Genomic DNA, 25,272 nt, shown 5'->3' with positions numbered 1-25,272 from the left:
ATTGAGGAAATGGTCAGTCTTTCGCTAAGCCCCAGATAAGTACTTGTACTTTGCACCTGGAGATTGTTTCATAAGGCACAGGGAGACTATTTAGCAAAGTATCCTCATTATAGCCATGAAACAGCACTGAAGGTAGTTTTTGTATGGGCTCTTATGTCTCTTGCCTAACTCAGTAGCAGTAATTTAGGGTGTCTTTCTAGGTCATAGAGTCTATTGAATGCACATATGTACTATTTCAGTATACATTTAAGATGCCTAAATGAGTTTAATGTACAACTGGGAAGTGCCTGGATGTGATTAGGTCATTCAAAAACAAGTCAATGACAGAACCAAAAATAAAACAAGTAAGTTGCTATTACCTCTTACGTTTTTAAAAACATGCTATTCTCTGGTGCTCTAAAATAACAAATTACCAACTCAAAATTTAGGAAATTTTCTTAATTCTGATATTAATTTATTAAAAGCGTTTGAACTAGCCTTAGATGCAGTTTCAGTCACTTGTCAAAACTGCATTTGGAAGTACAGTGCAAATAAACTACAACCATCATTTATGAATTCTGGTTATTTCTAATAACTACAACTGTTTCAAGGTCACTCTTAAAAATGTCATCTTTTCAAGAGTTCTACGCCATATGAGCAAGAAGGGATTTTCCCTTCCTATTTACTTTTGTATTTTAAAATGACAGAACTGTCTTAACAGTTCCTTTCTTCTTGCGTTGGAATGTAATTGTAGTTCTGTAGTTCGTGGCGTTTGGGGTTGGGGCTCTCATAGGACAGTGGGATAAACACACATAGCACATTACTAGCCTGCCCAGACTCAGGAGCCCTACCCTACCAACCATTCAAAAACTGTGCAAATGCTGTGCTATTCAACGTGCTGTGACATCAGTAAGTCATTGAGTTTAAACCCACCTTTTTAGTTTTTAAAATGAAGTAAATGATGACCAATAATGGCTTTCTTGTTCTATGTAGAAAGTTTCTCTTTTCTGCAAAGTGGACTTGTGCATTCTTAACAAGGATAAAATATAAATGTCTGTGAAAATAAATCTAACAGTGTCTGATAACTATTTTATTTGAATGTTGTAGAGACTGAACAGACTTCTTAAGTAGTTTCACATCAAAGTTTATTGATTTTTCTGATTTCTTTCAATTTCCTTGATAGGTATTTGCTAATTTTATCATGAATAAGAACGTAATCAATTTTATTTAAAAAATAAGAAACTGAGTTAACAGAGTTGATGACCTCACAAAAACAGAAGGCCAGCTATGTGATTAATCCAGTGAGTGCTCAGCACAAGCCCCTTCTCTTAAAAGAACACATTTAGAGAGTGTTCATTTGCATATTCAGGGCTTCAAGACTTCTAAATATAAAATTCAAGATTCTCTCTGGTGGGTAGGGGCTCGGACATTTCAACAAGATTATCTGATAGCTAGCTAAGAGCAGAAATTTGTGAAAATAGGACAGCAGGTGGGCGGCAGAAATGCAGGAACAAATTGCAGAAAAAACAGGAAAGAAGAGGCTCAGGACAAATACATTTGTTCTTGTGGCCAGTATAACCATATGTTTATACCATTATTCATTTCCTCTGGCATGGTTTACTTGCCTGATGGTATGTAATACACATGACACACATTCTCTTTCCCACAGTACCACCTCAATATTCAAAGAGGGCTGGTGTTGACTACCTTCCCCTACCCCTGAAAAAAGCTTTAAGAACCTTTAGTAAGTGAGTATTCTAGGAAAATATAGTCCTGTTTCTAGAGCTCAAAGATTACAGAATTTTGAATTTTTATATAACTTTCCAATGATAACTAAATTTACACACCAAGTGGAGTGTTCTAAACAGCATTCCTTAGTAAAAACTATAAACAAAAAAAGTTTTACCTCTTGTTTTTCTTGATTTTGATCCACAGTAAATAAAGCTGGTATTTTAGATGAATCTGTTTTCTTTGATTCTCTCTTTGGCACTTTTATCTGTTTAACTTTTTCTAAAAATATATATAATGACAACTTGTTATTCTTACATTGAAATTTTATTTTCCTTTTTAAGAATTTCAAATGGAAATTCTAATATTTACTTAAGTCAATTTCTCACTTCATTATAAAGGAACTGAACAAATCATGAGTTGTAATAGTAAAATGTACCAATCATAAATTGTTTTATGACTTTATAAAAAATCTAGAAGACCTTTTATTTTTATTTATTTATTTTGATCGATTGATTTGAGAGACATACAGAAACACTGATTTTGTTGTTCCACTTGTCGATGCATTCATTGGTTGATTCTTTAATGGGCCCTGACCAGGGATCAAACCTGCAACCTTGGCTATCAGGATGACGCTCTAACCAGGGTGACATTTATTTTTTAATTCTGTGGCTTGGGCTCCTAAAAATTAAATGAATATTATATTCAAAATGTAACTGATAGTGTAGACTCAGGGGGAAAACACTACCAAATAATATTTCATTAGGCTTTTCTTGGTGCAGTGGTGCCTTACATGTCAGCAGTGTGGGTGAAGGGAGTAAACTGTGCTCATCAAAACTTCAGTCTCTGCTAACAGGTGTACATTAACAGCAGCTAGCAGATAATAGCAAATGTAGTTCTTTTAAAAAGTATAATTTCACACAAATGAATTAAGTGGTTAAGAACAATTACATTGAGATTACATTTACATATTCACTATTTTGAGGTCCTGGTATGTAAGGTTTGTCACTGTGAGTTCAATAGTCATGTTTACTTGCTTTTTATTCAATAATAAATATTCTAGGCTTCATTACACTAACTTTATCAAAGTTATGTACAATTGGGGGTTTAAAGTCTTGATTTACTGAAGAAAAATTAATAAACCTGATTATTTACTTTAAAGAAAAAAAAGTGGATTGCATAATTCCTCTTGAACTGTACAAGTACCATAGTCTTGCTATTTTATTAACTTTTCACAAGGTGTCACTGTTCTTCAAAGAAACATAACATTTACTCAGCCAAAAATGAGTTTCATTTGAAGAAATCAACACATGTTATAAATCTTAATCTACTAAATCCTTGAATTCCTGAAACACATATATAATTCCTGCCATTAAGTGGGCAAATAACCATGGGGAAAAATAGGAAATTTATTTGCTTCAGGTCATATAATAAACCAAAACCACTTCTTCAAATACTATTCTAAACATTTCAACAATACTGAGCTAATGAAAAATTTACCTCTTAAAGTTTTCTTAACCTTTCTTTAAAATTCTCTTCTTTAAGTTTCACCCTTTATTTAACTATGGAAAAAATTCTCATCTGCTGAAAATAATTTTTGCAGTAATTTACTGTTTTCAACCTAAATCACATTATAAAATGTAAGTTATATTACAGAAAAATGGTTTTGTAAAAGATAACATCTGGAGATTTGTAATGCTATGCAACAAATGTGTACCTTCCATTCTTTTCATCTCCTTTGGCTGTATTATGAAAGGCAATTCTAGGAAGTGGAATTCTTTCCTTTCACGTCTGGAAAAATTCAGCTTCCTTTTGTTTCCATTTGCCATTTGGTCACTTTGACCTGTTCGTTCATTAAATATACCCTTCTCCATTTGGCTCTAAACAAACAAATAAGTGAGAATTAATTCAAAGAAAGAAGTGTAACTATTGATAAGAAGTCTAGAATTATTAGCCATTTGGATTGTATAAGATAGGCATAACAATGCCTACTAGAATAGAATACTAATAAACATATAAATCAGATGAAAGTTCAATAAGAGCTTCATAAAGCAAATTTTTTTTACTTTGTATTTACTTACTTTTTAATCCTCACCCGAGAATATGTTTTTATTGATTTTAGAGAGGGAGAGAGAGAGAAACATCGACATGAGAAAGCAACATCTATTGGTTGCCTTCCATGTGTGCCCCCACTGGGACTTGAACCCACAACCTAGGTGTGTGCCTGACCAGGATTCAAACCAGCAACTTTTTGGTATACAGGACAAAACTCCAACCAACTTAGCCACCCGACCACGGCAACAAACCTTTCTTTTTAGCATATTAAATTCTGAGAATAATAGTTTTAATCATGAGAACCATAATCTTAACTTTTAATTTTTAATCCTATTCATTGCACTCTGACTTTGGACTAACTGCTTCAGTGCATTTTATTGAAAATTCATTTTTCTATTTACAAAATGATGTGCTCTGGACACTGGGAAAACCCATAAGAAAAAATTACCTGTGAACCCAGCATTCTGGAAAACTTTTATTTATTTTTTTTATTTTTATTTATTTTTTATTTTTGGTTTTTCAATTACAGTTGTCCCCTTTTCTCCCAATTTCTCTCCCCCACCCAACCCACCCCCTCTCCCGCAATCATATCCCTCCCCATTGTCCATGTCCATGAGTCATTTATATATGTTCTTTGACTGAACCCTTCCCTTACTTATCCCCCTTCTCTCCCACCCTCCTCCCCCCTCCCCCCTAGGAAAACTTTTTATGTTACCTGTTTTTGCTCATTTGACAACAAATGATAAAAACTTTCCTATGTTAACTGAACTGCCTGGCTTCAGGGTAAGGGCTGGAGGGGCAGTTTCTCCCCAACAGAAGTGCTGGCAGAGGCCATTGTTTCTTTGCTGAACCCTTTCTCCACAGAGCCAGCAGGCTGGCTCCATATCTGAGTCTCCATCAGTCTGGCCAACACTATTCCCAGGGCCTGGGTGATTCCTTGAGATCTCACTCCACCTAACTTGCGGGACCACCCAAGCCATTTCCAGTGGCATTTTCTTACAAATGGCCTCTCTTGGATCATGCTTTGGACTTCCATAAAATCGCTCAAAGGAGCAGCATCTGGCCTCTGCATATCCTGTGCCTCTTGCTAAGTAGTCCCAGGCCTGGCACTTGCAGCAGCCAGCCTTGGTTCACGGCTTGGCTTCTCCCAGGTACCTCTAAGCCCAGCACAAGCAGCAGCCATCTGCACACTGTTCTGTAGCTCATGCCAGGTAGCCCCAGGCAGGGCACAGGCGGTGGATGACCTTGCACATCCAGGAGGCCCCAGAGCAGCCAGTGTACCCAGTGGACAGCTTCAGACCAAGCCGGATTACAACCCAACCACTTCCGTGAGCAACACACTCAAGCAGCAGACTTGGTGAGCTCCAGAGCCCCACTGAAGCAAGTCCTTCTCTCTTTAGCTGCAGCTGGTTCTCACAGCTGATTGGCCTTGGGGGTGGGGGGTTGTCAATCCCTCCTGGTAACATGCCAACAGACATGCGAACAGTAATCAAGTCTCAACTACAACAGGACAGTGCACACAGCCCATACAGGGGTTGCACCTGGAGTACCCACCTTGGGTGACTGGGGAGGCCGTGCCACTGGGCCCTAGAGGACACCTACTACATAAGGCCTGTCTACCAAGTCCAGGAGACAAAGCAACTCTACCTAATACATAGAATCAAACACAGGGGAAGCAGCCAAAATGAGGAGACAATGAAACAGATCCCAAATGAAAAAACAGGACAAATTTCCAGAAAAAGGACTAAATGAAATGGAGGCAAGCAAACTACCAGATACAGAGTTCAAAACAATGCTTAAAAGGATGCTCAAGGAACTTAGTAGGAACTTCAACAGAATAAAAAAGGATATGGAACCATTAAAAAAAGAAAGCCAGAAATGAAGATATAGTAATTAAAGTGAAGAATAAATTATAGGGTGTCAACAGTAGATAAAGCAGAGAATCAAATCAGCAATTTGGAATATAAGGAAGTAGAAAACATTCAGTCAGAACAGCAAAAAGAAAAAAGAAATTTTTAAAAATGAGGTTAGCATAAGGAGCCTCTGGGACAACTTCAAGCGTACCAACATTTGCATCATGATAATGGAAAACTTCCCAACCTGGTGAAATAAATAGATGTACAAGTCCAGGAAGCGCAGAGTCCCACACAAGATGAACCCAAAGAGGCCCACGTCAAGACATACCATAATTAAAATGCAAAAGGTTCAAGACAAAGAAAGAATCTTAAAAGCAGTAAGAGAAATGCAATTAGTTACCTACAAGGGAGCTCACATAAGATTGTCAGCTGATTTCTCAACAGAAACTTTGCAGGGCAGAAGGGATTGGTATGAAATATTCAAAGTGATGAAAAGCAAGGAACTACAACCAAGATCACTGTACCCAGCAAAGCTATTTTTAGAATCAAAGGACAGACAATCAGTTCCCTGACAAAAAAAAAAAGGCTAAAGGAGTTCATCACCAGCAAACCAGTTCTACAAAAAATGTTAAAGGGTCTTTTTCATTTAAAAAAAAATCCTCACCCAAATATGTCTATTGCTTTTAGAGAGTGAAAGGGGTCCAGAGAGAGAAACATCGATGTGAGAGAGAAACATCAATGGGTTACCTCCCATATGTGCCCCAACTGGGATTGAACCCACAACTTAGGTATGTGCTCCGACCAGGAATCAAACCTGCAACTTTTTGGTATATGGGATGACACTCCAAGCAGCTGAGCTACCCAACGACGACAAAGGGTCTCTTTAAGAAGTAGAAGATAAAAATATGAATAATAAAATGGCAATAGATACATATCTATCAACAAGTACTTTAAATGCAAATGGTTTAAATGCTCCAATCAAAAGACATATGGTGACTGAATGGATAACAAAACAAGACCCTTCCATATGCTGTCTACAAGACAGTCATTTCAGATCGAAAGACACACACAGACAAAAGAAAAAAATCTGGGGTACCAATACTTATCCTAGACAAAATAGACTTTGAAACAGAGGCTATAACACGAGACAACCACAGAGTACATGTGCTCATTCAACAGCATCTACCACCCCCACTGACTAGTATAATGTGTCATCATTGTTCACACACTTGCATTCCAGTCCACTCTCCTTGGCTGGCAGGTTACATCGATGCCATGCAAACTGTTCTCATTATATTAACAACGGCTGGACTTTTTCCAGAGAGACCTTGTATATATCCATATGTTTATTGCAGCATTATTTACAATGGCTAAGATATGGAAGGAACCTAAGTGTTCGGCAATAGATGAATGGATAAAAAAAAAAAGTTGTGCATATATACAATGAATATGATTTGGCTATAAAAAAGAATGAAATCTTGCCATCTGCAGCAACATGGGCAAACCTAAAGGGTTTTGTGTTAGGTGAAATAAGTCACACAGAGAAAGACAAATTCCAGATGATTTCACTTATATGTAGAATTCAGAAGACAATATAGACCAGCGGTTCTCAACCTGTGGGTCGCAACCCCTTTGGGGGTTGAATGACCCTTTCACAGGGGTCGCCTAAGACCATTGGAAAACATATATAATTACATACTGTTTTTGTGATTCATCACTATGCTTTCATTATGTTCAATTTGTAACCATGAAAATACATCCTGCATATCAGATATTTACATTACAATTCATAACAGTAGCAAAATCATAGTTATGAAGTAGCAACGAAAATAATTTTATGGTTGGGGGTCACCACAACATGAGGAACTGTATTAAGGGGTTGCGGCATAAGGACGGTTGAGAACCACTGATATAGACAAACAAGCAGAACAGAGGCAGACTCATAGATGCGGGGAGCATTTTGATGGTTGTGAGATGGGAGGGGTTGGGGGGAGAGGGTGAAAGAGATGAAGGGATTCAGAAGTGCAAATTGGTGATTGCAGAATGCTCATGGGGATGCAGAGTGCAGTGTGGGAATATAGTCAGTAATATTGTACTAACTATCTACGTTGTTAGATGGATGCTGGATTTATCAGGGTGATTGCTTTGTAGGATATATAAATGTCTAATCATGGGGTGCTACACCTGAAACTAATATAATATTGTATTCAATTGTAGTTTAAAAAGAAAAACGAAAAAGAAAAAGAAACTTTCCCAGGTTAATGAACAATCTTCCACAAAGTAATATGTAGTATCCCACTATGCAGATATATTCTAATGTACTTACCAGCCACTAGCACTTGGGAGAATTTGTGTTTTCAATTTTTTATTATTATAAATAACACTGTGGTTCAATTTTGAATAAGCTACTTTCCTATGTAAAAAAAAATGGGTGAATGGACTACACTGATTCTTTTTTCTAGTGAAAAGTAAACTGTATCTATTTGACAGGTGCTTTAATCTATAAAGGAAAATATTAAAGAAATTTTTGGAAGTGAAAAACCAAAAGGTCTTACAACTTTTAAAGGTGAAAATCTTAACTTACCCCCCCCCCACACACAAATAACACACAGAACACACAAATCAAGTTAAAAGAAATTAACTAAAATTGTGAAGGCAATAAGGAAATGGCCTATTTTTGTCTCAGGGTGTGTGTGTGTGTGTGGGGAAGGAAACTAAAAGCACATTTAAAAAAACGTTAGCACCGCAGAGACGTAGAAAAGGACAAGGAGGGCAGTTAGGGAGATAATGCTGGGAGAGGCCATATTTCAATGACTAGCCTCTTGCCTTACTTGAGCGGGACCTGTATCCTCTTGCCTGCTATTGGCCACAACTTGTCCAATATATTGTGAAGAAGTACGTCTCTTTTTAGCTCTTTCAGTTAACCTATTATTTAAAAACAAATGAGAAGTTATTAGAACTCCCCAGAAGTGCTTCTGTTTTAGCTTCAATAATGAGTAAGTTATACCATGGATGTCTACTGTTGAACACTGAAAGCCGAAATGCAGTTGTCAGTCCTTAAGTGCCAACTGCTGTAAGTAGAGGGGTGAAAACAAAGTAGAGAACAGCTCACTCACAGCCAACGTCCGTGGTAACAACCATGGTACAGGGTTACTCCGGCTAGCTGACTTGGTCCCTTCTATCTGATCTCAACCTGGATCTCTGAATTACTGGATTTTTGAATTTCTGCGTTTGCTGTCCAAAGCTGGGTTATAATCATGGTTACTGCAACAATGGTTTTTGGGTTACCTCACGAACAACTGAGCTCTTGCTCTCTGAAACCTGCTGTAGCTTTCGACTGACAGACATGTCCACTTGCCCACCTCTGCAGAGCACTAAGTTTCACAGCTTATAGCCCAAGCCAGTCAACTAGGATCAGCTTAGGGTATTGAACCCTGCCTCCTTCCTCATCTAGATACACAGCAGTTTCCCTAACTTCAGAACTGGCCTCAATGCCTTCCTAGAGAGACCCTTGCCATGCATCACACCACCCTTGATTAACAGTCTCATGCACCATTCTCTCAATCTGTGTCAGTAGCTAAAACTAAAATTAGCTCAAGACGTTGTTTTCCTTCCAGAGTTTTTGACCTTGAAAGACTATTTGACTATTAAAGATTATTTTCAACTATCCTCTTTCCATTTAGAGAATTTGCTATTATACAGAAATAAAGCTTACTTTGTTATACCAAACCATATCAATAGCAGAACTTAGGTTATACATCACCTTTTTCTCTCCAAATGAAAAAAAAAATATTTTGAGGGTTTTTTTTTAAACGGAGGTTTCTCCAAAAGGCATTCGTGAAAAATTAAATGTCTATATAGCCAAGAAAAGTTAGTATCTTCCACAGCATTCTTAAGAAGGATTCAGCAATGGCCCATTATATGATTATAATTTCAGTACATCTTCAAATTCAGTTTATGTACAGACACTATGAACTTTATTCTTTGAAATATCACTGTATTACTTAGGTCCATTTCCTTCTGTTTCTTTTTTGTTAGAACTCACCTTGAATTGGTGTGGAAGAGATTTGCATTGTGATTGGCAGCCATCAAATTATTGCTAGTTAGGTTGATAGGTGGCATCATCCTGCTGCCTCCAGCACGTAGATTGTCTTTCATGACATTAGAGTTAGTGTTGGGACTGGCAGGGTTTGGTGGTTCATTGATTACAAGTTTTGTATCTTGAGACACAGTATGAGCATTTTCAATTGCATCTTGTTGACAATGTCCACGTTCACACTCTGTCTTTCTTGGTTCTGAGATATTTCCTCCTTTGACTTTAATAACTCTGACTCTGATTTCCTTGGGCTTTTTCTCTTTTTCCACTTCCTGGAATAGATACATCCAAAATCTGTGTCAGAAAAATGGTAATTTTTATCGTTAGTGTGCTAAATACAATACAGTTACTGGCTAAAAAGAAAACCAGTTTTTACCTTTCCCCAAAATGAAGTACTTAGCAGTGTATTAGTATAAATTGTTTTTCTTTCATCTTTCATAAATTCATTTTCTTTAGAATTCTCTTTTGGCTTTATGAATGAGTTGACTTTTGCTTCTTGTAGTAATTTAGCTCTGAGTTCCGGTATGAATCTGATAAAACACACAATATCAACCAATAATCTTTTTATTTATGTAGAGTACTTTTATCTTTAATGGACCATTTAATCAGTTAATTTACATTTAATGTTATCTCTGGCCGATGATGACCATTGAAAATACGTGTAAAGAGCTTAGCACACATCCTAGGACATGGTAACTGTAATGAATATTAATTGCAATTGTTTTTATTATTAGAATTTTTATCACGACACCTGTAAATCTACCATATACCTAGTCAAGACAGGAACTCGGTAAGTTTTCATTAAGTTGAAATTTTCTGTTGTGTAACATTAACCTACGTAGCAATTCTTATGCTAGTAAAATTTCCTAATACAAAACACTAAGAAGTCCACACTCCCTCAAAAGGCTTACTTTTCAATAAATCCATCACTAGTAAAATACTCATGATGCAAAAGATCAGTAGATGATATTCTCTCAGCAGGATCAATTTGTAAACAAGCCTAGAAAATGAAGGAAAAAAAAAGATTCTATGGTTAAATAAACTATTCATAGGGTTCTATGAGGCAAAAATTAAATTTATTTGACAAGTATAAAAGTAATTAATTACCCAGAGCTAACAGTGTTCTTGAAAAGATGGAATTAGACTTCAGAAATTTCTGACACTGAGTTCCCTAAGAAATTTGTACTTGTAAAACATTATTACAGGTTAAATGTCCTATGATTATAGCCAAATCAGAAGTGAGTTAGCACTGGAATTAGCAGAAATTAATTAGCTCCTTTTGACCCTCTTATCAGCCTGGAAAGTGGAAAGTTCATGGATTATCATTTCTATTTTACAGAGTTAGAAGCATGATTATTTCCCAAAGTACAATTTTAACTCATATTGTGTAATTCCTAATTCAGAGCTCTTCTTACGGCATAATCCAAATTCATAAATATACAAGCCCCAAATTCTTCAATAATCCATTATTTAAACAGTTCTTTATTTACCTACCTGGAGAGTATTTCAACTGAGTAGAGAAATAACTAAAAAAACTCCACAAAACAAGACCAGAAAACAGAAGGAAGAGTTTTGGATAATAAGTTGCACACAATTCATATACAATAATAATTACAGTTATAAAAAACACATTACTTTAATGAAAATACTGAAGATAGAATTTGAATAAAAGACATTTGCTTTATAATTTTCATTCTTTTTCTAAATAAAGCAAAACATAGTAATAGGTAATCTTTATTGATGCTTACAACCTTCTATCCAGCCTTTTCTCATTACTCAATCCCAATAACAGCCCTACAGGGTAGGTATTATTATTATCCCCATTGTACAGATGAGGATACTGAGGCCCCAAAAAAGGGCAAGTAATTTGTGTAAGATCTCATAAGTAAAAGAGCTAGACTTAATATCCAGAAAATCCAAGATAATTGCATATAATATTATACTTCCATTTATTTTAAAATGTGTGTGTTTAAATTGATTCACAGAAAAAGTTGTAGAGATATGTTATATAATAATATGAATATACTTAACAATACTGTAGTATACATTTTAATATTTCATAAGAAGGTAGATGTCATATTATGTGTGTTTTACTACAATAAAAACAATTGACTCAAAAGTGAAAGTGAGTCCATTATTTACTTCATGATGTGGGGATACCCAGATCCTTAAAATTGCAATTAGTTAAACATATGTGCTTATTTTAAAACATAATAGTAACCCATCAATAAAACTTACTAAGGAAAATGCTGATAGGACTGTGTAAGTCATAGCCTATTAGAGGCAGACAAATTAGTCCTTCTGTGAATAATATAATTCATAAAATTTAAATACATGCCATAGTTTGGAAAATGTAAAATATGATACTTTAAGAAAAAAACAGGCAGTTTCTTTAAAAATTAAACATACATATATACCTTAAACCCACCATTCCACTCTAAGATATTTATCCAAGAGAAATAAAAATACATATCTACGCAAAGACTTGTACATGAATGTTCATAAGCAATTTTATTTAGCCCCAAATAGGAAACAACCCAAAACAGGGGAACAGATGTAAAAAAAAACCAGCCCCGTGATTTATCCATACAGTGGAATAATACTCAGCATTATATTGATACATCCAAAAACATGAATGAATCTCTAAACCATAATTATGGGTTAAAGAAACCAGACATATCCCTGGCCAGGTGGTTCAGTTGGTTGGAGCGTCATCCTGCACACCAAAAGGTTGGAGGTTTGATCCCCAGTTAGGGCAAATATCTAGGTCGTGGGTTTGATCCCCAGTCAGGGTGCTTATGGAAGGCAACTAACTGACTGATGTTTCTCTTTCACATCTCCTTCTCTCTCTCTCCCCTCCTCCCTCCCTCCCTTTCTCTCTCTCTCAAATCGACAAACCTATCCTTGGGTAAGGATTTTTTAAAAAGGAAGAAGCTGGACACAAAAAAGTACATACTGTGTGATTCCATTTATATACTATTCTAGAAAATATAAACTAGTCTATAATAACAGAAAGCAAATCAGTTGTGGTCTAGAGATAGAAATGGAGGGAAAGACGGATACAGATTGCAAAAGGACACAAGGACATTTTAGGGGGTGATGGAAATGTTAGGTATCTTGTGGTGGTTGTTTCATAGCTATATACATCTATTAAAACTCATCAAATTGTACATTTTAAGTATGTGTAGTTTACTGTACATAAATTACACCACAACTTAATAAAATTTAACAAAGTTGTTTAGAAAATTTAAATTTAGGAAAAAATAATGATCTACCCAAGATATTAAGGTGTATTAAAATTACAATAACCAATCAAAATAGTACTTACACTAGAACAAAGAGAGAAATCAATGACATAGAAACAGATCCTAGCATGTATAAGCCTTTTGTCTGTGATAAATGTGGCATTCCAAATAATTGGATTATTAAAGTTGAAAAATGTATTTGCAACATATATGACAAAAGGCTAACATTCTTTTTTAAATTTTTATTCTTTATTGTTTTTCTATTACAGTTGTCCTATTTTTTCCCCCATTGCTCTCTCCTGCCCTGCCCACCTCCTCCATCTCCCACAGACAATCCCCATCCTGTTGTCCATGTCCGTGGGACATTTATACTAGTTCCAAGGCTAATATTCTTATTATTTCAAAAATATATATGAAACAAGATATTCTAATTGACAAATAAGTTGATTCTTAAAATAAGAAATACAGTGACCAATTATTAGCAAAATGCTCAAACTTTCCTGTAATGATGTAAGTACGATTTTAAAAAGATACCATTTCTAGCCTATTAAGTTAGCAAATATTTTTTAAATTATAATATCTAATGCTAGATTAAGAATGGGAATTTATATCCAACACTGCTTGAGAGAACTTGAGCATAAATCAGTGAAATCTTTCTGGAGAAAAAATAGCAAAATACATTGAAAAATTCTAAGAAGTATAAGCCTTTCGCCCACTACTCAGACTTTAGAAATTTATCCTAAAAAAAAAAGTTCATAAAGACATACATAAAAGATGTTCATTGTAGCATCTTCACCAATAGTAAGGGGAAAAAACCCTGAAAACAAATGTCTAAAACTGCACAATCAGTTAAATAAACTACAGTATAGTCATACAATGAAATATTATGCAAGTATTGAAAATTATGATGTAGTTCCATATTCATTGAAATGGTAATATGTTTATAATATTATAATGCTAAGTGAAGATAAACAGGTTAATAGCAATGCGTAAAGTATGACAGCTTTTAAAAAGCATAAATTTCTTTTTTTACATAAACCATTAACATGGTCATTTATTATTAAGTATTACGTACTATACATAATTGTATATGCTATACTTCTATACAACTGCTTACTCAGTAGGTTTGTTTATGCAGCATCACCACAAACACGTGAGCAATGACCTTATAATGACTACAACATCACTAGGCAATTGGAATTTTTAAGCCCCATTACAATCTTTAGGGATCACCATATATGCGGTCTATGGTTGACCAAAATGTTATGTGACACATGACTGTATATATTTCCCATGTACTACAAGTCCCATGGCTAAAAATGTTAGAGCTGAAATTTACATATTGGGTCTCTACCCAGAGGTAGTACTTCAAAAGCATAAATTTCTTTGTATTTTCTAGCACTTTTTAAATTTTTTAAAATTTATTTTTAATTATATTTTATTGATTATGCTATTACAGTAGTCCCAATTTTACCCCTTTGCTCCCCTCTACCCAGCACCCCCACTTCCATAGGCAATCCCCACACCATTGTTCATGTCCATGGGTCATGCGTATAAGTTCTTTGGCTGCTCCATTTCCTACACTGTACTTTACATCCTCATGGCTATTCTGTAACTGCCTATTTGTACTTTTATTTTTTTTAAAGCTTTTATTTATTTATTTTTAGAGAAAGAGGAAGGGAGGGAGAACGAGAGGGAGAGAAACACCAGTGTTTAGTTGCCTCTTGCACGCCCTCAACTGGGGACCTGGACCGCAATGCAGGCATGTGCCCTGACTGGGAATCGAACCGGCAACACTCTGGTTTGCAGGCTGGAGCTCAGTCCACTGAGCAACACCAGCCAGGGCCTATTTGTACTTCTTAATCCCCTCACCTCTTCACCCCTTCTCCTACGCTGCACTCCCATCTGGAAACCATCAGAATGCTCTCCATATTTATGATTCAATTCTGTTCTTCTTGTTTGTTTGTTTTTTAAATTCAATATTTGATAGATATGTATTTATTGCCATTTTATTGTTCATAGTTTAGATCTTTTCTTTTTCTTAAGGAGGTTCCTTTAACCTTTCATATAATAATGGTTTGATGATGATGAACTCCTTTAGTTTTTTCTTGACTGGGAAGCTATTTATCTGCCCTTTGATTCTAAATGATATCTTCGCTGGGTAGAGCAGTCTTGGCTTTAGGTTCCTGCTTTTCATGACTTTGCATATTTCTTGCCAATCCCTTCTAGCCTGCAAAGTTTCTTTTGAGAAATCAGCTGACAGTCTTATGGGAATTCCTTTGCAGGTAATTATCTGATTTTTCTCTTGCTGCTTTAAGATTCTCTCTTTATATTTATTTTTTAAAATATATTTTATTGATTATGCTGTTACATTAGTCCCAATTTTTTCTTCCGTTTGCTCCCCTCTGCCCAGTACCCCCCTTCCCTCCAGCAATCCCACCCCCCTTAGTTCATTTCCATGGGTTGTGCATATAAGTCTTTGGCTTCACCCTTTCCTATATTATTCTTAACTTACCCCGGTCTATTTTGTACCAAGCAATTATGCTTCTTAATCCCTGCACCATTTCCCCATTTCTCCTCCTTTCTCTCCCAGCTGATAACCCTCCAAATGTTCCCCATACCTATGATTCTGTTCCTATTCTGGTTTGCTTAGTTGGATTGTTTTTATTTTTTAGATTTAGTTGTTGATAGTCGTAAGTTTGTTGTCATATTTTAATGTTCATAATTTTGATCTTTTTCTTAAGTAAGTCCCTTTGACATTTCATATAATAATAGCTTGGTGATGATGAACTCCTTTAGCTTTACCTTGCTGGGAAGCACTTTATCTGCTCTTCCATTCTAAATGATAGCTTTGCTGGGTAGAGTAATCTTGGTTTAAGTCCTTGCTTTTCATCACTTTGAATACTTCTTGCCAGTCCCTTCTTGCCTGCAAAGTTCCTTTTGAGAAATCAGCTGATAGCTTTATAGGCACCCTTTGTAGGAAACTCTGCTTTTCTCTTGCTGCTTTTAGAATTATCTCTTTATCTTGAACCTTTGGCATTCTAATTATGATGTGTCTTGGTGTGGTCCTTTTTGGGTCTAGCTTGTTTGGGACTGTCTGTGCTTCCTGGACTTGTATGTCTATTTCCTTTGCCAAGTTTGGAGAGTTTTCCTTAATTATTTTCTCACATAAGTTTTCAATTTCTTGCTCTTCCTCTTCTGGCACCCCTGTGGTGCGGATGTTGGCACGTTTAAAGTTGTCCCAGAGGTTCCTAAGCCTCTCCTCATTTTTTTCAATTCTTGTTTCCTCATTCTGTACTGGTTGACTGTTTTTTTCTTCCTTATGTTCCAAATCATTGATCTGAACCCTGGTGTTCTTCCCTTCGCCATTGGTTTTGTGTGGATTTTCCTTCGTTTCACTTAGCATAGCCTTCACTTCTTCCCTTATGTGTTTGCCGTACTTAAGCATATCTGTCAAGCCTGTGAGCACCTTTGTCACCAGTGTTTGGAACTCTGCGTCTGTTAGGTTGGCTGTCTCCTCGTCGCTTAGTTCTCCCACTGAACCTTGATCTGTTCCCTCTTTTAGGTTATACTTCTCTATCTCCTCATCTTGACAGGCTCCTGTGTTTGTTAGCCTCTGTGATTTAGGTAGAGCTGTCGCACCTGTTACGTTGTAAGGGGTGGAGCCTTAGGTATTTGCAGGACAGGGTGACCCATTTCACCACGTAGTGGCGCTGTGTGTGGGGGGAGGGGTCTGAGAGGGAACAATACCGCTTGCTCAGCACTAGCCCCTTTTCCAGGCACTTCTCCCACTTTGTATGAGACTGGCGCCTCTCTAGCTGTTGTCCTGGCTGTTGTTCCCAGAGTGGGTGGGTCTGAGGATGTTCTAGGACTATGGGGGCTTTTTAAACAAGCAGTCTCTGCTGAGAGATGGGCAGTTTCTTCCTCTGCTCCAACCCCCACTGGTTTGCACAGTCAAAAGCAATGAGGCTTTATTTTTGCTGGCACTGGTACCATGAGCTGCTTGGTCTGGTCTGGTGCTGGGAGTGCTCCCCAGGTGTCCCTCCCGACTTTTTAAAGTGCATTATTGCGCTTTCTGCTGGCCTGCTGCTGCTGCCACTGCCGCCGCCACCACACCGCATCCTCTCTGCCCCAGCCCCACCCCTCCTACCTGTCTGGGTGAGTATTTCTTCTTTATATCTTTGTTTTTTGGACTTCCATGCAGCTTGATTTTCTGGAACTTCTGGTTGTCTCTAGTTTTGAGGTAGTTGTATTCCTTCTTAGTTGTGGAGGGAGACACAGCGTGTCTGTCTAGGTCTCCATCTTGGCCAGAAGTGCAGATTCTCTCTTTATTTTTAACCTTTGGCATTTTAGTTATGATGTGTCTTGGAGTGAACCTCTTTGCATCCATCTTGTTTGGGATTCTCTGTGCTTCCTGGACTTGCATGTCTATTTTGTTTGCTAAATTAGGGAAATTTTCTTTCATTACTTTTTCAAATAGATTTCCAATTTCTTGCTCTTACTCTTCTCTGTCTGGTACCCCTATAATGCAAATGTTGGAACACTTAAAGTTGTCCTAGAGGCTGCTTATACTATCCTCATTTTTTAAAATTCTCTTTTCTTTTTGTTGTTCTGATTGGTTGTTTTTTGTTTCCTTATGTTCCAAATCAGTGATTAGATTCTCGGTTTTATTCACTCTACTGTTGTCTCCCTGTGAATTGTTCTTTATTTCAATTATGTATCCTTTGTTTCTGAATGGATCTTTTTTATGCTGTTGAGGTCCTGACTAAGTATCCTATAACCAGTGTTTTGAACACTGCATCTGACAGATTGCTAACCTCCATTTTGTTTAGTTCTTTTTCTGGAGTTTTGATCTGTTCTTTCATTTGGGCCAGTTCCTTTATCTCCTCATTTTGGCAGCCTCCCTGTGTTTGTTTCTATGTATTAGGTAGAGCTGCTATGTCTCTCCCTGTCTTGTGGCCTAATGTAGTAGGTGTCCTATAGAGTCCAGTGGTACAGCCTCCCTTATTACCCAAGGTGGTTACTTGATGTGTACCCTTCATGTGGGCTGAGTACACCCTCCTCTTGTAATTGAGCCTTTATTGCTGTTGGCCCGTCAATGGGAGAGATTTACCCAAGCCTGTCAGTTGCAAGGATTGGCTGTTACCACTGACCATCAATCTCTGCCCTTCGTGGATGATCAGCTGTGCAGCAACAGCGTGGTGGTACTCAGACATGTGCCCAGGTCCCGAGTGGTGTAGGCCAAGGTCAGCCTCCATCTGTGTTTTGCCCAGGTCCACCCTGCCTGAACTATAGAGCAATCGAGGATGGCTGCTAATTGTGCTGGGTTTGGAGATTCCGAGGCAAAGCTAAGTTGTGAATCCTGGCTGGCTGCTGCTAGTGCTGTGAGGTATGGGGGCTGGGGGCTCACTGAGGCCAGCTGTTGCTTATTTGTTAGGATTTAGGAAATTCTGAAGCTTGAGCCAAGACCAGCCAGACGTTCATATGGAAAAAATACTGTTAACAGCTGTAAGTTGGGTGGAACAAAGCCTCAGGGGGTCTCCAGGGAGGGGCAAACAGTGTTAGCCAGGTCCATGGAGTTTCAGATATGGCACCTTCCTGTCAGCTCTGTTGCTCTGCCTGCCTTTCTGTCCAAGAGAAGCTGTACACTTCAGTTCCTCCCTACATTGCTGGTGCCTTGCAAGCTGCTACCCCAGTGCTGGAGCTCAGAGGAAGTGAGTCTGAGTAAGTTCATGTGTGGGTTATTTAAGAGGAACTGCTTGGGACTTCAGAAGTTTCTTCCACTGACTCAATCCCTGCAGGTTTTTGCAGCCAGAAGTTGTGGGGAATTATCTTCCTGGCACTGGTACCCTGGGCTGGGCTGTCTGGTGTGGGGCTGGGACTCCTCACTGCTGAGATATCCTTCCTGAATTTTTATCCACTAATGTGTACATGGGACCAGCCTGTTCTGCGTCTCCACCCCTCCTATCAGTCTGGATGGATGTGGCTTCTTTAATTCTGTAATAGTTAGACTTCCATTCAACTTGATTTCTGCCAGTTCTGAGTGATGGTTGTTTAAAATTTAGTTGTGATTTAGATGTGGTTGTGTAAGGAGGCAAGCTGTGTTTAAATATGCCACCATCTTGGCCAGAAGTCAAAAGCATAAATTTCTCTGTATGTATATATTTGGTTAGGAAAAGTCTATGAGTACAAAAGTTTAAACCAAAATATTAATAGGAATTTTTTCTGGATTATAAGAGTTAGGAAAGTCTGAACTTCTCTTTTTTTGTTTATCACATATTTTCTACTTTTTCTGTAATCATTATATATTGTTTATATAATTAAACCTCTGAAATAAAAAAAAGGAATTAAATTGAAATTGTAGTAAGCAAATCTGATCCCTAATAAACTCTAGTTCCTCCTCCAGCTACCAATGAAATAATTTTTTTCTTCAAGAATAGTCTTTAGATATTACATGTCTTATATTTAAGTTTATCTAGTGACTCGGTAGGTTGAGTTTCGTTCTGCAAAAGTGAAAGGTTGCCAGCTTGATTCCCAGTCAGGACACATGTCTGGGTTGCAGGATGGTCTCCAGTTAAGGACACGTGCAACTGATTGATGTTTCTCGCCCTCTCTTTCTCCTTTTCTTTCCCTCTCTCTAAAAATAAATAAAGATTTTTTTTAAAAAGAATTGAATTTTGTATTAAGTGTGTTGGTATATTTATTACCTAGTTTAAAATGAAATTTAAACTTTGTAATAATTTAAAATTACTATAAAAGGTGTTTTTTTCTCGCCAGTTCAAGCTGTACGTGTATTTTGGCATTGGCATGTCTTCAAGCAATATTACAACTGCAGGTGTCAATGTCTTGTAGATACTTTAGGATACCACAGTACATGGAACAGATCTCTAACTTGGGTACACTGATTATTAAAAGGTGGTGATAAACAAATAAGTCTTTAGAATTTTTCCAACTTATCCCCAATTATTAAAATTGGAATAAACTAAAAATAATAAACAGGATTATCCTAGGGGCCTTTCAGTTCTAATATCTATGAATTTTACTTTCTTTGAGCTAAACACAAAGACAGGACTATAGTACATTTTACAGATACCATTACTTTACAAATCCTTTTAGAATTTCATTGAAGTAATATCCTAAAACTGTATTATAGTTAATGTAAATTTCCCATAAATAAGTCTTTAATCTTTTAACTTACATACATGAACAACATCTGCCAACAATCCATTTAGCTTTGGGTACTTTTTTCTTGCATTTTTGGGATGTTGAACTTGAGGAAGGATCACCCCAGCAAAAACAGGACTCTTGGAAAAGATATTCTGCAAGTGAAGTGTCAAATTGCCTGAAAAGAGAAAAATATATAAGAAGACACAGAAATTAGTCTACAATCAAAATAATCAGCCCTGACCAGTGTATCTCAGTTGGTTGGGTGTGGTTCTGCAAAGCAAAAGGCCACTGGTTTGATTCCTGGTCAGGGCACTTGCCTGGGTTGCAGGTGTGTCCCCAGTAGGGCCACATATGGGAGGCAACCAATCAAAGTTTCTCTCTCACATTGATATTTCTCTCCCTCACTTTCTCCCTTCCTTCCCCTCTCTCTAAAAATAAATAAACAATATCTTTTAAAAAAGAATAATCAAATTGCTATGTGGTCTGTATTAAGTTACTAAAAAGAAAGAGTAACAATTATGCTTTTTTAATATTTTAAAGTTGAACAAGGAACTATCTGAATACAGCATAAAAAATTGAAGTTTCCCCAGCAATCTGTTGATAGCACAGAGGCACTACAGAATGTAAAATAACTGAGTTTATTTTCTTTTCCCAAAATATAATATATAATATATAATGCTATCAGAAAAAGAAAATACAAACTTTAAATGTTTCCACATGAGTATCTAAATGGCTTAACTAGCAAGTGTTCATCAACAAAGCCTTACTCAGAATAGCTAACATATTAAAATTATTTAGAAGTAGAAATATTGCAAAGAAAAAACAAGGCTATAGAGTAGTAGTAGAATGGAAAGAACTATAAATAAGAGTGGAGAGAGCTATACTAGTTGCTATACAACTAGTTCTGTGACCTTGGGTAAATTTCCTCCCTCTCTGTGCCATGGTTTCCTCATCTGTAAAGTGAAAAAATTGATCCCATCATCTCTGAGGTTTCTTCTAACATTAATATTATAACCAGAACTTTAAGGGAATTTTTTTTTTTTTTTTTTTTAACTATTAGGGAGAGGGGAAGGGAGAAAGAGAGGGAGAGAAACATAAATCGGGTGCCTCTCACACATTCTCAACCAGGGACCTGGTCCGCAACCCAGGTGTGTGCCCTGACTGGTAATCAAACTAGCAAGTTTTCAGTTTGCATGCCAGCGTTCAATCCACTGAACCACACCAGCCAGAGCTATAACCAGGACTTTAAAGATGACAGAAAAAAGTGTGGTGCTTTAAGGCTCTGAACTGTATCTTCAATCAATATTTATCTAGATTTCATGGTTTTTATAGTTGTTCACAGTACTTCCCTCATGATCCAATAATTACATGTTTATGTACAACTTTCCCACCACAAAAAGGGCCCCTTCAGCTCCTCATTAATATATATATATATATACATATATATATATATAATCTGGCCTCCATGAGCAAGACTTGGGTAGTCAAAGCAGATAATCTAATTAAGCTTTCATCATATATATTTTTGAATAAGTTATTTAGCTATTTGGTTATCCACTATAGCAAAAAAAAGTTTTTGCAGCCAATAATTGACTTTCTATGTCCAAGTGCTTTTAGAAAACATGGTACTTACATAATAACAGACACATAGATCAATAGAACAGAGAACCCAGAAATAAATCCATACCTTTACAGTCGATTGATATTCCACATAGGAAGCAAGCAAATACAATGGGCTAAAATGCTTTATATTAAAAATGGTATTGGGAAAATTGGACAGATATGTACAGAAAAATAAAACTTCTCATACCACACACAAGAATAAATTCAAAATGGATCAAAGACTTAAACGTTCAACTCGAAACCATAAAAATCCTAGAAGAAAACATAGGCAGCAATATCTCAGACATAGGTCATAGCAATTTTTTATTGGATATATCTCCCCAGATAAGAAAAACAAAAGAAAAAACGAACAAACAAACAAACAAAAATGGGACTACATCAAACTAAAAAGTTTTTGCAGAGCAAAGGAAATCATCAGCAAAATAAATAGACAACCCACAGAGTGGGAGAACATATTTGTCAATACATCTGATATTTACAAAACTCAACACCAAAAAAACAAACGACCCAATTAAAAAATGGGAAAAGGACCTGGATAGACACTTCTCCAAGGAGGACATACAGATGGCCCATAGACATATGAAAAGATGCTTAACTTCACTAATCACAGAGAAATGCAAGTTAAAACCACAATGACATACTATCTCACACCTGTCAGAATGGCCATTATGAATAAATCAACAAACAAGTGCTGATAAGGGTGTGGAGAAAGGGGAACCCTTTTGCACTGTTGGTGGGAATGCAGGCTGTTGCAGCCACTGTGGAAAGCAGTATGGAGATACCTCAAAAAATTAAAAATGGATCTGCCTTTTGACCCAGAGATCCCACTTCTGGGAATATATCCGAAGGAACCCAAAACACTAATTCAAAAGAACATAAGCACCCCTGTGTTCATTGCAGCATTATTTACAATTGCCAAGATATGGAAGCAGCCCAAGTTCCCATCAATAGGTGAGTGGATAAAACAACTATGGGACATTTACACAATGGAATACTATTCAGCCATAAAAAAGAAGATAATTTTACCTTTTGTGACAGCATGGATGGACCTGGAGAACATCATGCTAAGTAAAATAAGCCAGTCAGAGAAAGACAAATACTATATGATTTCACTCATATGTGGAACCTAATGAACAAACTGAACTAATAAGCAAAATAGACTCGTAGAGAGCAGGACAGCTATGGGAGGGTGGTTAGGGGGTGGAGGGATTGAGCAAAAAGGAAAAAGGACTCATGGACATGGATAACAGTGTGGTGATTGCAGGGGGGGATGGGAGTATAAGGGGATTAAAGGTAATGGAAAATATACAATAAACATTAAATAAAATGCAAAAAATAAAGCATCTAAATTAAACCTATCATTTAAAAGTCTTCTATGAGATACGCAAATATTTGCAGAAGCCAAAATTTTAAAACAACTTTCAGACAAATTGAAGAAGATTCCTGCTGTACCATTTTTCTTATTATCAACCATCAACATATGGCTTAGCTATTTGTATCCTGGCAAAGAAAATATTATTTGTAAAAACAGAAGAAAATTTTCTACTTTCTTTATCAGCTCAAGGCTTCCATCTGCTGCTATCTATCAAAACAAGATGTTTCCCTGTTCTTATCATGAGAAAACTAAATGATCCGGAAATGTTTGTTTTAGGCATTTCACAGTGTATTTCAGTAATACCTACCTACTTTTAAAACAATTTTATGAAGTAAGTCCAAATCAGAGCTGCTGGGAAGAAAGGGAGTCCCAGTGGCCATCTCAATGATCATGCAGCCCAGAGCCCAGATGTCCACAGGCCTGAAACAGGTAAGATTAAGCCACTGTTCATGAAGAGAAACATAAAATAGTTTTTCTTAAAAAAAAAAAAAAAGAAAAAAAAACCTTTAAAATAAAATTAAGGACAAAGAAATAAGAATGGTTAAGTGGTATCATAAATGTTCACTGAAGTATCATATGCCAACTTTAGGATATATGTATATGTTAAATATTATCACATGAAGCAGTTGAGATTTAAAAGTAACTGTAATTCTAAAACTGTTTCAGATATTTATATAAGAATATTATGATAAATGGTTTATGAAGTAGAATAATTGAATACTAAAATCATCTTGTATTTAAAAAGTATATATTAAAAATCTCAAACATTAACCACTTACACATTGGGGGTCATCCATAATTCAAACATTTTTCTATGTAATCAGTTTTTTAAAAGTTAGTTTATGTCATTGGGGTTTTTTTTTAAATAAATTTTTAATTTATTTTCAGAGAGAGAGGGGACGAGAGGGAGAAAGAGAGAGACATCAATGTGGTTGCCTCTTGCACGCCCCCAACTGGGGACCCGGCCCACAACCCAGGCATGTGCCTTGAGTGAAAATCGAACTTATGACTTTTCAGTTCACAGGCCAGCACTCAATCCACTGAGCCACACTAGCCAGGGCTGAGCTTTTAAATTGATTTTAAAAGATGCCCGACATCACATTCAGAAGAAATATAAACACTGCAATGAGATCTATCACTGCTGGTGAGGCTATGGAAAATGAATACTCCCCTGTACTATTCTGGGAGTGTAAACTTACATAAGTTCTTGGAGAGAAAATTGAGAAAAGCTACTTTTGACCAAATAACTTTATTCCTAGAAATTTATCCAAAAATCTACGTGCACATGTGCACAAAGGTAAATTATATAAAGATTTCACAGCAACACTGTTTGTGGTAGAAAAGCATTATAAAAAACCTAATCACCTATCAGTATGGAATTGGCTATATAAATTTCTGTATAACCACACAGTGAAATATTATTCAACTGTTAAAAAAGGACGATATAGCTCTGGCTGGTGTGGCTCAGTGGATTGAGTGCCCGCCTGTAGATCGAAGGGTTGCAAGTTTGATTCCCAGTTGGGGCACATGCCTGGGTTGCAGGGCCATGTCTCCAGCTGGGGGTGTGAAAGAGGAAACTGGTTGTTGTTTCTCTCACACATCATGCTTCTCTTCCTTTCCTTCTCCCTCTTTTGCCCTCTTTCTAAATAAATAAAATATTTTTTAAAAACAAGGATGACATAGGTCTATGTATGTGTGCCAATATAAAGTGATTTCTAAGAGAGACTGCTAATGGGTACAAGGTTTCTTTCTGGGGTGATGAAAATGTTCTAAAATTGAATGTGGTGATAGTTGTGCAACTCTGTGAATATACTAAAGCCCATTGAATTGTGCACTTTAAATGCCTGAATTGTATCTGGTATGCAAACCCTAGCTCAAAAAAAGCTGTCATAAAAAAGGCTAGATCAAATTAAGTAGATGTACTTTGGGGTGATAAAAGTATAAAGAAATGCAAAGTAACTGAAGTCAATACCACAGTTACTTCTGAGGGAAGGGAAAGTGTTGTAGTCAGAATGGGGCTCAAGGAGGGGTGGCCAGAAAAATCCTATTTAAAAAAAATGTTTATTGATTTAGCAAGAGAGGGAGAGAGAGAGAGAGAGAGAGGGAGAGAGAGACATGAATTGGTTGTTTCTGACAGGCACTCCAACT

At 36.7% G+C, this 25,272-nt stretch overlaps 1 protein-coding gene across 1 annotated transcript in view; it reads right to left on the bottom strand.

Annotated features, from left to right (window-relative positions):
• The window catches only part of CDKL3 (cyclin dependent kinase like 3), a 49,272-nt gene that overhangs the window by 765 nt on the left and 23,235 nt on the right, over positions 1 to 25,272 (bottom strand). Inside the window, exons 4-11 of the mRNA XM_090289479.1 lie at positions 23,432 to 23,544; positions 20,162 to 20,301; positions 10,626 to 10,714; positions 10,091 to 10,244; positions 9,664 to 9,986; positions 8,450 to 8,543; positions 3,425 to 3,587; positions 1,886 to 1,989 (exon numbers count right to left, since the gene is read on the bottom strand). Of these exons, the coding sequence (XP_090145605.1) occupies positions 1,886 to 1,989; positions 3,425 to 3,587; positions 8,450 to 8,543; positions 9,664 to 9,986; positions 10,091 to 10,244; positions 10,626 to 10,714; positions 20,162 to 20,301; positions 23,432 to 23,544 (1,180 nt within the window). The remainder of the gene's footprint in view (positions 1 to 1,885; positions 1,990 to 3,424; positions 3,588 to 8,449; positions 8,544 to 9,663; positions 9,987 to 10,090; positions 10,245 to 10,625; positions 10,715 to 20,161; positions 20,302 to 23,431; positions 23,545 to 25,272) is intronic.

This window comes from Furipterus horrens, unplaced genomic scaffold (assembly GCF_987537825.1).
Source record: "Furipterus horrens unplaced genomic scaffold, mFurHor1.1.pri manual_scaffold_10, whole genome shotgun sequence".
NCBI lineage: Eukaryota > Metazoa > Chordata > Mammalia > Chiroptera > Furipteridae > Furipterus > Furipterus horrens.
The sequence above is the reverse complement of the archived record's forward strand: the minus strand, read 5'-3'. Positions and strand labels throughout refer to the sequence as shown.